Source organism: Mustela nigripes, chromosome 14 (genome assembly GCF_022355385.1).
Source record: "Mustela nigripes isolate SB6536 chromosome 14, MUSNIG.SB6536, whole genome shotgun sequence".
Classification (NCBI taxonomy): domain Eukaryota; kingdom Metazoa; phylum Chordata; class Mammalia; order Carnivora; family Mustelidae; genus Mustela; species Mustela nigripes.
In genome coordinates this window covers 37,697,935-37,710,080 of record NC_081570.1, presented here as the reverse complement: position 1 = coordinate 37,710,080, position 12,146 = coordinate 37,697,935, and the positions used below count along the sequence as shown (strand labels likewise).

General features: G+C 35.5%; 1 protein-coding gene across 5 annotated transcripts in view; it reads left to right on the top strand.

The window, feature by feature from the left end:
• Positions 1 to 9,907, top strand: part of SPATA6 (spermatogenesis associated 6) — a 137,258-nt gene extending 127,351 nt beyond the window's left edge. For 4 of the 5 annotated variants that reach the window (XM_059374666.1, XM_059374667.1, XM_059374665.1 and 1 more), the window contains one exon: positions 6,793 to 9,907. In XM_059374666.1, coding sequence (XP_059230649.1) covers positions 6,793 to 6,973 — 181 coding nt within the window. In that variant the 3' untranslated portion in view covers positions 6,974 to 9,907. The remainder of the gene's footprint in view (positions 1 to 6,792) is intronic. The other variant, XM_059374668.1, reaches the window with a different exon arrangement.
• Positions 9,908 to 12,146: the final 2,239 nt, after the last annotated feature.

Sequence of the window (12,146 nt, the reverse complement as noted above, 5' to 3'; positions counted from 1 at the left end):
AGCAGGGAGCCTGTTTCCTCCTTTCTCTCTGCCTGCCTCTCTGCCTACTTGTGATCACTGTCTGTCAAATAAATAAATACAATCTTTAAAAAAAAAAGTTTAAATTTTGTCTAAAAGGTATATTGATATTCAGAAATATTGGGGGTGCTGCATATTTTTGTGATTTTTCAAAGTGTCAAGATTGTAGCTTAGGAGTCTAGAAAACTCTCTGATGATTAAGACAGGGCAATGTTGTATTCATTTTTTAAAACAAAAATATGACCTTGGTAATTAGACTTAATATTGATGCCAGGACATGTCCAATGTTCCAACTTGTTGCCTGCTTAAAAAATACTACTGAGCAACCAGAATGGTTTTAGGACTACCAAATCTTGGCAGACTGATTTAATTCTTTAAATAGATGATGAGAAAGTAATACATTAAATACAACTTTCGGTAAGAATTGTGATTTTATGACATTCTCATGAACAACTAGGCAGTTATGGTCTGAACTAATGTTAGGTGGACTGCGGGCTGGATGATGACATGGAAGAGACTATTACAGCAATCCCGAGTTAGATTCAAGAGGCATAATAAGCAGTCGTTCATGATGATATGCTTGAACTGTAGTTGTCTGAGCTCTAGTGATAACTGCCATTAGGAATAAAAAATGCATTTATTATTTTATGTAACCAGGACAAAACAGGAAAACCCTCCTGAAGTATCACAGCTGTGCTCTTCATTAAACCAGTTTTATGGGTAGTTCTCTTTACTCCAAGTATGGGAGGGAAGTCAGAATAATAAAAATAAATGAGATGGTCTTTATGGGTTTACCCTGAATTCATGAAACTGGATGGAGGACTTAAAATATCAGTTTAAAATACTATTTTTTTGTGTTTAAATAAAGATCTCTTGCCCCCTATATACATATTGCTAAAAATAATGCTTGAGACTGAGGAGATTTTGGAGTAATCTTGATTCAGTCACCCACTCAGTAGAAATCCCTTCTGTGTCCTCCCATTGTAGGCTCATTATTCACTCCAAGATAAAATTATTTGACTTCTAACAGTTAAATCTTACTTTATTCTTACCTCTTCAGATGTACCTGGTATTTTATGAATCTCCAAACTGTCTCATGCCTTGATTCTCTTACAATACAGTGCCCGGAATAACTTCTGTCTTCTTGTTTATGAAATGAACACCTACTTATTCTCTAGGACTAAGGTCAGGTTTTTCCCTCTTGTGAGATCCTTTCATGACCTCAATAGACTGTTAGGCATTTTCTCCCTTATCCTGCCACTTCCTCTCATGTATTTCATTTGAATTGGCAACATTTTTCTCACAGTAACTATTCTATCATGTGTCTGTCTTGTCTTCTGTTAAATGTGAGCTCTTCTTGAAGGCACAGATATGTTACTTATCTTTGTTTTTGACAGTCCATCAAAGTCTTTGACATGTAATAGTTCAATTTCAAAAAATTGTTCCATTATTAAAACTATGTTCTTTATTAATAATGATCAGTTACATTGCTAAAATTCCATCATTTAAGTAAACTTATATTTTGATTGTGGTATTTAATAACATGTCTAGATAAGGAATCAAGAAAGGAATTAAAAACATTGAAAGCTCTTAGACTTTGTTGTCAGTGGCTCATTTCTACACATTCTTAGTCATAGAAGAGGGGGGAAAAAGACCTATAAGTAACCAGTGTTCAGTAAATTTCTCTGAATGTACTTCTTTTACAGTTTACTATATAGTTTCTGCTAATGATAAAAGAAGATAAATGGCAAGATGCAATTTTTCCCCTAAACTTTTTTGTTCCTATAGAAAACAAAGTCTCAGGGGACCTGGGTGGCTCAGTCAGTTAAGTGGCTGCCTTCGGCTCAGGCCATGATCCCAGAGTCCTGGGATGGAGCCCCATGTCGGGCTCCCTGCTCAGCGAAGAGCCTGCTTCTCCCTCTCCCTCTGCCTGGTGCTCTGCCTACTTGTGCTCTCTCTCTATCCCTCTGTCAAATAAATAAATAAAATCTTAAAAAAGAAAAAAGAAAAGAAAATAGAAAAGTGTCTAATTCAGTGCTTTCTAATGATAGTTCCTAGACCAGTGACATCAGCATTACCCTGGTATTTGGTATCTTTAAAAATACAAAATACTTTTCAGATTTTAATAAACTGTAATATATCCTCTTCCTGTTACATATTCTAAACCCCAAGACTTTTGAGTACTTCCATTCCTACTTTTCATCCATTCATCCATCCATACATCCACCCACCTATATGTCCATCCATTCCAATGCCTCTAAACATACATCACATCCTTAAAAATATTCCATATTTTGTGAATCAAAGTTTTGCTTGATAGGAACCTTTGTTGGGTATTATGGGAAAGATCTTATTCTTTTATTATATAAACATCTTTAATCATATTGACTCTTAAATCACAATTTTGAAATATAGAATGTCATCTTTGAAGTCACTTTCAGCTCTGATTTTTTTTTTTTTTAGTACAAATGGCCAGTAGCCAATTTTATAATCCTCATGGCCTTTTAATTATTTCTTTCAATTAATAGTTTGGGGATAGCATATCCATCTTCCCTTCTGACCTTCTTTTCAATGAGTATTGAGGTATTTTGAGATATTTTGTCTGAAGACTATGTATAGAGTAGTATATGCTTGGCCTTGATTTGGCATAGGAAACCCTGATGTAATTAACATCAGGGTTTCAAGTGAGTTCATTCTTTTTGAAGCAAAAAATTAGTAATGTCCTTTGTCTCCTAGTTCATGCTAAACTTTCCAAAGACCTTTCTCTTCTTTGCATATATGCTAGGCCTTATCAACACCTAGGAATTGAAGCTGTGCAGTTCTTGGATATTATCCTGGTCTGTTCTTTTTTCTCTTTTTCTCTTAATAGCATTATCATAATTAAATACAGGGCTCCCTACTTAAGTAGCAAGAGTAAATTAAAACAAAATGTACCACATTAATAAAATACTATCCCCATTTTGAAAGTAACCGTTTGATAGTATGTAGTACTGATGCAGTATTTTGTAGAATATAGTAGGAATTCACTAAAAGGCTTTGAATTAATGAATGCTGAAGATACTCTTGGTAAAATAGAGGACTATAATTTTTAAAAGCCTATTACTATAATAAAGCTTTTTAGAGTCACTTACACATATTAAACTTACTAATATATTCAGTAATGAAAATCAGAATTGACTCAATATGTTCACAGTTCATTAGAGATTTAATGCTTTCATGTCTGGAAGTAAATATCTTTTTTAGGATTATGGTACTGCATCTATCTGTGGACCATATTAGGACCTGTTCTGTGTTCACATCTCTGTTTTGAAATTCAGACTTCCAGGCCAAACTAATTCCTAAATTCTCTCCAGAGAATTACAATATTCTTTATTAAATTGAAGAACTTTGCAATTTTAAATAGCAATAAACTCACTGCCAAATTTTACAAGCTCTAAAAGCATCAGGATGTATATTTTGGCCACTTTAGCTCTTCTTTACAGAACCTTATCAGGTTTACATTTGCTTCTAAAAAGCTTTCTGAATTTTATTTATTCATTGCAAGCCACGGAGGTGATACTTTACGGCAGCTTTGAGACATGAAAAAAAAAAAAAATGTATTGTCTAATGGAACCAAAGCAGTAACAAATCTATGCCAGGTAACATTAATTATAGTAATTGATGATAGAGGTGGTAATTTGGTTTACAATCTCAGAAAAAATCTACACAATGTTGTTTAAGGTTAGCGGCTATGCTGCTACTTTACCTCTCTGAGTGTGGGATAGAGGTGTATGTTAGAAATTCAGACTTCTGTTCAGTAGTTTATCATAGTAGAACTAGCCTGGCAACTAAACAAAATGTAGAATTCAAAAAAGAACATTGTTAGCTGGCCATCAGCATGTAGTAAAGTCAATGATTGTGGAAAAAGAGATAAGGACAAACCTGTGTTTTGTGAAATTTTAATTAGTTCATGACTTATTGCAAAACAATACAACAAATAAAAACAACCAACCAAGCAAAACACAACACTGTGGGATTCCTAAAGTAGTATGAGGGAACACAGGCAAATGCCTGGGCTGGTAGATATGGTTGCAGAGGCAAAAAAGATGTAGAAATGTTTCTGTTAATACATTTGTGGGTGTATGATTCCCCTATCATTTGATTCATACGGCAAAAAAAAAAAAAAAAAAAATGACAATAGGAGTGAAGCTTGGTGAAAAAATATCTATGAAATCAGAAATTATATTCAGTGGCTAGACTATTTCTTCAGCAAAGCTAATGAAAGAAATGTAACTATATCAAAGCAAGAACACTAAGACTTAGCTAAGGCCCTTTGAATAATTTTAAATATTATACTGACATTATTAGAAATTGTCTTAGTTATCCCTCCTTAACTGAATGGACAAGATAGAAGTAATGATAGTCATGTTTTAAAACACCTTTGTTATCCCAGAGACTCTATCATTTTCAAAATTTTCCAGTGTGAAAGAGGCAGCACCCAAGTGTGAAGAAAGTATGATAGGATCTAGTAAATCTAACTAAAAAATATGAGGTAAAATTTCATTTTAGCAAGGCCTACAGGGGTAGAGAGACCTATTGTCATGGTTCACAGAAGTGAATTTTTAAAAACATATCACATATATTACTTGTAAAAGGGGAATATATTTAAGGTTTGTGCATCCTAAGTAATAATAATAGTGATAATATGATAAATGAATACCCCTTTACTCACCATTCAGCTTCATAGAACATTAGCCATACCTCTAAAGCCTCCTTATGCTCCTAGCCAATTTCATCTCTTTCCATAGAGATAGCTATTGTTACAGCTTTTCCATTGTTTTTTCTTTGTGGTTATACCACACATGAATCTATCCTTCAGCAATAAGTTGTTTAATTTTCCTTGTTTTTCAGTTTCACCTACATTGATGCATGTGGCTATAGATCATTAATTTTCCCTGCTGCATATTATATCATTATAGGCACATACCATTTTATCCATATCTGATCTAATGTAGATGGATATTTAGGTAGCTTCCAGTCCTTAGCTTTTTTACAGAGTGTTATTATGAACATGTCTGTACATGTCTCCTGGTACACAAGTGCGAGAATTTTACTTCGTTACCCGGGAGTGGGATTACTGGCTTGAAACTGCTTATCCAACCTTATTGGGTCATGCCGAACTCTTCCAAAATGAGTGTCTAAATGTTCTCATGACTTTACGTCCTCATGGACCACCATGTCAGGCTCCAAGAATGATAACCCAAACTACTCCATGCCTTTTTTCATGGTGTCTTTTATTGTGTTCAGGTGTTAGATTGACTTCAGGTCAAATAGCAAAGTCTTCTTATAGATACACAGCCCTGAGAGTTCCTGTTTCACAATTGACAATAGAGGTAACATCATTGGACTGAGAAGTAAAGGAAGAAATTGTTTGTTGGAAGTGAGATTCCAAATGCATGAATAAAATATATGTGGCATTTAATAAACAGAACATACAGTTTTATAGGGTACAAACTTCATAATCTCTATCATGCCTGAGAGTCTTATCTATAACAAGTAATTAATTTCTTGAAGTCAATTATTTATTTAAAAAAAACCTCAGTCCTTGAAAAAGTCAACATTTTGTTTCTGGCAAATATGTTAAGCCCAGAACTTAATATTTATGATAGTAAACTTGTAACTTTGGTATGTTTTTAAAAGTACTATCAAACTTTCAAAAGGAGTTGCCTTTTCTTATTACCATTATAATTAACTTAGTCCTGGTCTATTTCATAGCTTCCTATCTATTCTCTCTTTTTTCTTCAAGACCCTCAAAACTGGATCCCTATCACTTCAAATACACTTTTTGGCCTTGTTTTCCATTTTCTAGAAGTTGTTCATATTCAGGCTAATTTCCTGCTCCTCCTTGAGGACAATAGCAGTGTGCCATAGTGGAAGGGGCCTTAAGACCACAGATGTGGTATCTCTTTCTGTTCTGCCAGTCACTAGTTGGGTGGCCATAGGCAAGTTCCTTGACTGAGCTTCAGTTTCCACAGCTACCAACTTCAGAGTGTCCTCAGATTTTTAGGTAAATATGGAGTACCTAGTTGTTTAGTGCCTTGTGGTTAATAATGTCTATGTGCAGAGTAAGCACTACACTATACATTTTACACATATTATCTTTGATTTTTTTAAAAGATTTTATTTATTTATTTGACAGAGAGAGAGATAGCAAGAGAGGAAACACAAGCAGGGGGAGTGGGAGAGGGAGAAGTAGTCTTCCCGCTGAGTGGACAGCCCGATGCAGGGCTCTATCCCAGGACCCTGGGATCATGACCTGAGCCAAAGGCCGCTGCTTAACCGATTGAGCCACCCAGGTGCCCCTTGTCTTTGATTTTTAAACAACACTGAAGAAAATACAGTAAAGGAAGCTGAGACTTGGGATGACTAAATAAATTGCCCCAGGGTCCATAGCTTATAAGAGCTGTTACCTGGTTTCAGGTCTGCCTAACTGGGGAAGCCGGAAGCTCTCAAGACTGGCCTTCCCACAGCGTCTGCACCCTGCTTTCACCACATCTCACGCATCTCCCTTCTCGGCATTCTTCGTAACTCTCTCAGGCACAATTTTCACTTTAGTGTTTTGTAATAGTTTCATACAAGTAGGGTCACTCTTTGAAGGCACAGACCTCATTGTCTTTCATTTCTTGCAGCCCAGAGTATCACACCCTCATAAAGTACTCAGTAAATATTTGAATTATATAATACTACCTCTCATTGAGTTTCACCAGTTTTAATATTTTATATCCTTTTTTATAGCTCACTTCAGCGGCCACGTGGCACTCTCCATTTGGATGATGGTGAATACTGGTCTAACAGGGCAGCCTCTTATAAAGGGAAATCCCACCGACCCATCTTTGAGAACAGCATGGACAAGATATACAGGAACTTGTACAAAAAGGCCTGTAGTTCTGTTTCTCATACACAGGAAAGCTTCTGAGACCATCCATGATAAACTGTATGGGTGTCTGTGTCAACTTCTCAATGAAAACGTTTGATGTGATCAATATCTGTATTCTTTTTTTTTTAAACAGGTGGTTCTGAATAGTTAGATGTGAATAAGTTTATTGCTTCAAATGGTCAATTATCACAGGCAGTCCTTTTATTTTTAATCACAGAAGAGAGTGCTCTGTTCTAAAAGTCAAAGCTCTGCACCGTAATCACAGCTTCCAATCTGATTATGAGAAGAATGTTCTGCCACATATAGCTCATATCTCCATCTACAAATCCCAGAATAGATTCTCTCTAGAAATGGTCTGCCTTAATCACCTTGTGATTTTCTTTTCATCTGCTTGATTGGTTATCTTGTCTAAGATTAATATGGACTCCTTTTTCTTGGTAATAAGCAAAAAAGATATACTGTACAGAAATTAGTTTCCTAAGTTTAAAACCCGTATTTTACTAGTATTTCCTACTTAGTTCTCCTCCCCAAAAAAGGCTCCTTATACTTCTTAGCTAATAAGAAATAGGGTTTTTTTTAAGTTTATATAATCATTCACTTCCTCTTCTTTAAAAGAACTAAGTTACCTACAATACAGTCAGCTAGAAATAGCAGTGGCCATGTGTGACCCAAAATGTGAATAACTGATTTTTAAAAATAGAGTTCTTTGCATGATTTTCTTTTAAGGTCCTATCTCTTGGTGCAACCAGATTCAGAAAATAGCTTTTGTTAGCACGTAGAAACTCAGAAAGAATAAAGGGATTATATTGTATTTTAAAACTCTTTAGAGTTTTCATAGGTACCAAGTGACCCAGGAAAGTAGTATCTTTACTTAAAGGACACTTTAAACCATAAAGGGGAGTAAAATATTATACAGAATGCTTTGTACTGGAAAATCCGGTAGTTGATAAAATTAGCTCCTCTCTACCTGCCTTATCCACCCCTGTGAGGCCAGTGAGTCTTTGAAGATATGAAGAAATCGGTCACCTCGTATTTATCAGAGTAAGTGGAGGGAAAGTAGAGAATAGAAAATAAGTAAACTTGGCTGACAAGCTCGAAGAGTTGACTATACAGTACTGTTCTCTCACTGACTCTAACTATGGTTGGTTTTACATTTATGATTTAAAAAAGAAAAAACTTGAACTCCATTTAAGTTGAAATTAACATGTAAAATTGAGTGATTTGTTTTGTATTAGGAGAAAATATATAATATTTGTTATATAATAATAGGATTTTTAAACTTCATGTTTAGAGTGTTCTGACATGGCAATCAGTGATGTATGGGAAAGTATGCCAGAGAAAGGGGCCAGGAGGCCTAGGCTTTATTCCATCCTGCCATTCTCCTGCTGAGTCTCTTTAATTCTCTTGGCCCAACTCTCCTCAGCTATCAAATGAAGAGAATGAAGCAGATCAGCATTTCTTGAATTGCTTTCCATGGACTTCTAGTCTAAGAGATGGCTGTAGGCATGTAGATACAGGTGTTTCATTAGTCATATAAGCTGAGAAGACTCTCTACACTAGATTCACACTCCCCAACTTAAAGAGTCATAGGTAGGAAGGCAGGAGTGAAAGGCAGTGCTATCGATACTGGAACAGCCGTTCCAGACAGAGCTGTCCAGGCAAACTAGCAAGTATGGCTGATAGAGTAAACACTGGCCTGTTGGAGGCACTAAAATATCCTGGCATAACCCTCTCTCATTCTAGCATTTGGTCTGGAGTCTGACACATAATTAGTTCTCATTAAATATTTTTTGAATTAGCCCAGAATTTCCTAAGTGAGCATGTAGCAGTATTTGTCATTATGGCGATCCTTCCCCACCCATCCCACCCCCTCAGCTCCCCACACTCCCTTTCAATTATGCCGTCCTCAGGTCCATGTAGACACTGTCAGGGAAGTAGTACACCACACAATCACAGAGTTACCCCTGGCTGTAAGTTGTAGGGTGGTGTTTTGTACAATGAGCTTTTGAAGGTCAGCAATGACTAATCCTTTTTTTTTTTTAAACAAAAAATACCATCAGTGAAACTTAATATGTTTTGATTTTGTTTTTGTTTTACATGTGGAAACAAATGAAAAACTCTTCCATTTAAAAGGTCCTGCTTGGTGAAAAGAACAAATACGAACTTCAAAGAAAATTTCACTTTCATAGAAAATCTCCCAAGTGAATAACTGCATCAAAAGTTACCTATTACACCTATTTCTGCCATCGGCTATAGAAAGAGCACAAAAAATTAGGTCTCAAAGGGGAACTTGAGAATATGATATTCTGAAAGGTATTCTCCTGTGGATTACATTTGATTTCTCTCTGAAGGATCAGATGAAGAAAATTTCCAGATATATCTAGTGTCTTAGCTAAGTATCTATTTCTATTTCCTGGGGGAAGGAGTGGTCTTTGTTGCTCTCCCTATTACTATGAATTCTTATGTTAAATTATTGTTAAGGAGTAAAACCTTTAAATACTAATAGTTGTCTTTTCTCATTGTAAGAAGCAGAAAGATGCATTATTTCCTTAGCCTTTTAAAAATATTTCTTATAATCTAGTAATAGTCATTGGATTTAATATGAAAGATAAATTGATCTTACTTCTTCCTTTTAAGGTATTTTTGTCCTTTAAATAAAAAAAAAAAAAAAGCCCTGGGAATTTCAGGAAGAAAGATGTCAATTCAACTTAGAAAAAAGATTTGTGATTTGACAGAGTAAAGTCTTCATGGTCCCACTATTAGCTATACAATCTTGTTCAAGTCATTTATCCTTCTTGGAGCTAAGTTTTCTTATCTATAAGGTGATGAAGGGGTTAATTTAGAAGAGGCTTTTAATGTTCCAATATTGCTGTAATTGTGTAATTGATTAATATGGAAGATAAATAAGTTCTAGGCTGCAGAGTTGTATTGTAACTTCAAAGATTAATCCCCTGATTAAAAATCTGGAGCAGATAGAGTATCCTTCTTGTGTTCATTTTCCAATAGTAGCTTTATTGAGATATAACTCATATACTGTAAGGTTTACCCTTTAAAAGTATACATCTGCATGGTTTTTAGTATATTCATAGAGTTGTGTGGCTATAACCACTAGCTAATTATAAAATTTTTGATGACTCCAGAAAGAAATCCTGAACCCATCAGCAATCACTCTCCATTCCCTTCTGCCCTCCCCTCCTGGCGACCAGTAATCTGCTTTCTGTCTCTGTGCCTGTTCTGGCATTTCATATAAATGGACTCATATGTGACCTTTTGTGTAGCATAATGTTTTTCATAGTTCATCTGGGTTGTAGTGCACATCAGTACTTTATTCCTTTGGTGATTAAGTAACAGTCTTAATGTGGGTGCACAACCCTCAGTTGATGAGCATTTATATTATTCCCACTATGGGGATATTATGAAGAGCACTGGGGCATGAAATTTGTGCATGAGTTTTTGTGAGAACATATCTTTTCATTTCTCTCAAGTGTAAACGTAGAAGTGGAATTGCTGAGTCATATGGAAACACCGTGTTTGACATTTTGAGGAACAGCCCAACTGTGTTCCAAAGGGACTCCACTATTTTACAATTTTTGTGTTTTCCTAATTTTACCTTAGGATCTTGGGCTCGTTACACATTTAAGCATCATCCACCCATTCATCACATGTTTACTGAGCACTGTGTTAGTTGGAGTGTATCAGTTTTTACACATACAAGTGTGTGCATACCTGCACGTGTGAAGAGTCTGCTGAAAAAACATTGTATTCCAACATTTATAGTGGTTGGTAACCTCTACAATGGAAGACTACAGGAATGGGGATATAATACAAGAATGGGGACACAAGGCATTCTAGCTTGAAACAGAACTTGCAAAAGCATAAAAATGGGGGAGAGCATGGTTGTTCAGGAAACTCCACGTGCTGTCACGTGACCTTTGGGAAGACGGGTTGAGCACAATAAAAGAAGGGCAAAGAGAATGATAGGCCTGGAACAGCACTGGAAGAGGTGACCTTTGAGCTGGACATTGGAAGATGGGAATGATTTTTGAGGAAAGGAAACCAAGATGGAATAAACTAAATATTGATCAGGTTTTATTATGAGGGGAGAAGTGGGATAGAAGGAAATATTTAGTAATCAGTTAAAAATTAAAGATCTAGAACTTAGGAGAATTCAGAAGTAGAGAATGGATTTTGAAATCAGATAAAATAATGAAGTGAGAGAAAAACAAATGAAAGCTGTCTGCCTTTCTTGTCCTAATTGGTACAGGACTATTATAGGTGCCCTGACGGAAGGAACCTCAAGCAATTGCATGTTTTGCTTATTGTGGAGGCTCTGGTGGCTAGCATGTTAGAGGGCCACTCTTTTAGAAATTAGGAATAATAATGGAATTATATTTTTATTATAATTAGGGAAATAGCTAGAAATTCATGTACAAAATGAAGAGGTAAAAGAGGAAACCCAATTTTTTGTTATGAGTTATTATATTATTTATCTCTGAGTGATGCATTTAGTTGGGTAATATAAAATTTCTTAGACAACCAGAACTGGTGAATATTCATCCGTTCAAAAATATTATCAAAGGTCTTCTCTGCTCTAGGCAATCTGCACAGCACTGACTCAGCATCCAAAGATCAAAAACGTAGTTTTTGACCTGAGTCATGGGGGGAGACTGACATTAATTTACTTATTATATTGAGAGAAGTACTGTAATCAATGATAGAAATGCTATAAAGATGAAAAGGAAGTCCTAGTTAATTCTTAAAGGTGTCATATACTTTAGGAATTAGTAACTAATGATAATTGAAATTAGCTGGTATTCTACTAGATGGTCTGGATAGTATAGGCCTTAGAAAATCACTAGGACTTTTATTAAAGTAGGAAGGAAATAACCCAACATAGAACAGATATGAGCATATATACTGCTACACTTACCTTGTTCTTTATAGGTTAATATTAAGTCCTTATTCTCTTTACTAAAAATAACTCTACTTTTGAGGGGGAAAATGTGTGTTGCGTATAAGAGATTCAAGAAAGTACATTTTGCTATATTTTTATAGATCACCTCCACAAAAGTACTGAACATGAATTAGTAAAATAAATCAGGACTCTTGAACTCAGGGAGCTCATTTTGACTATTGATGGAGGATCAGACAAGCAATGCTAATATAGTGTCCAAGGATTTCCTTATTTTTAGTCTTATGCTTTATGTAGGCT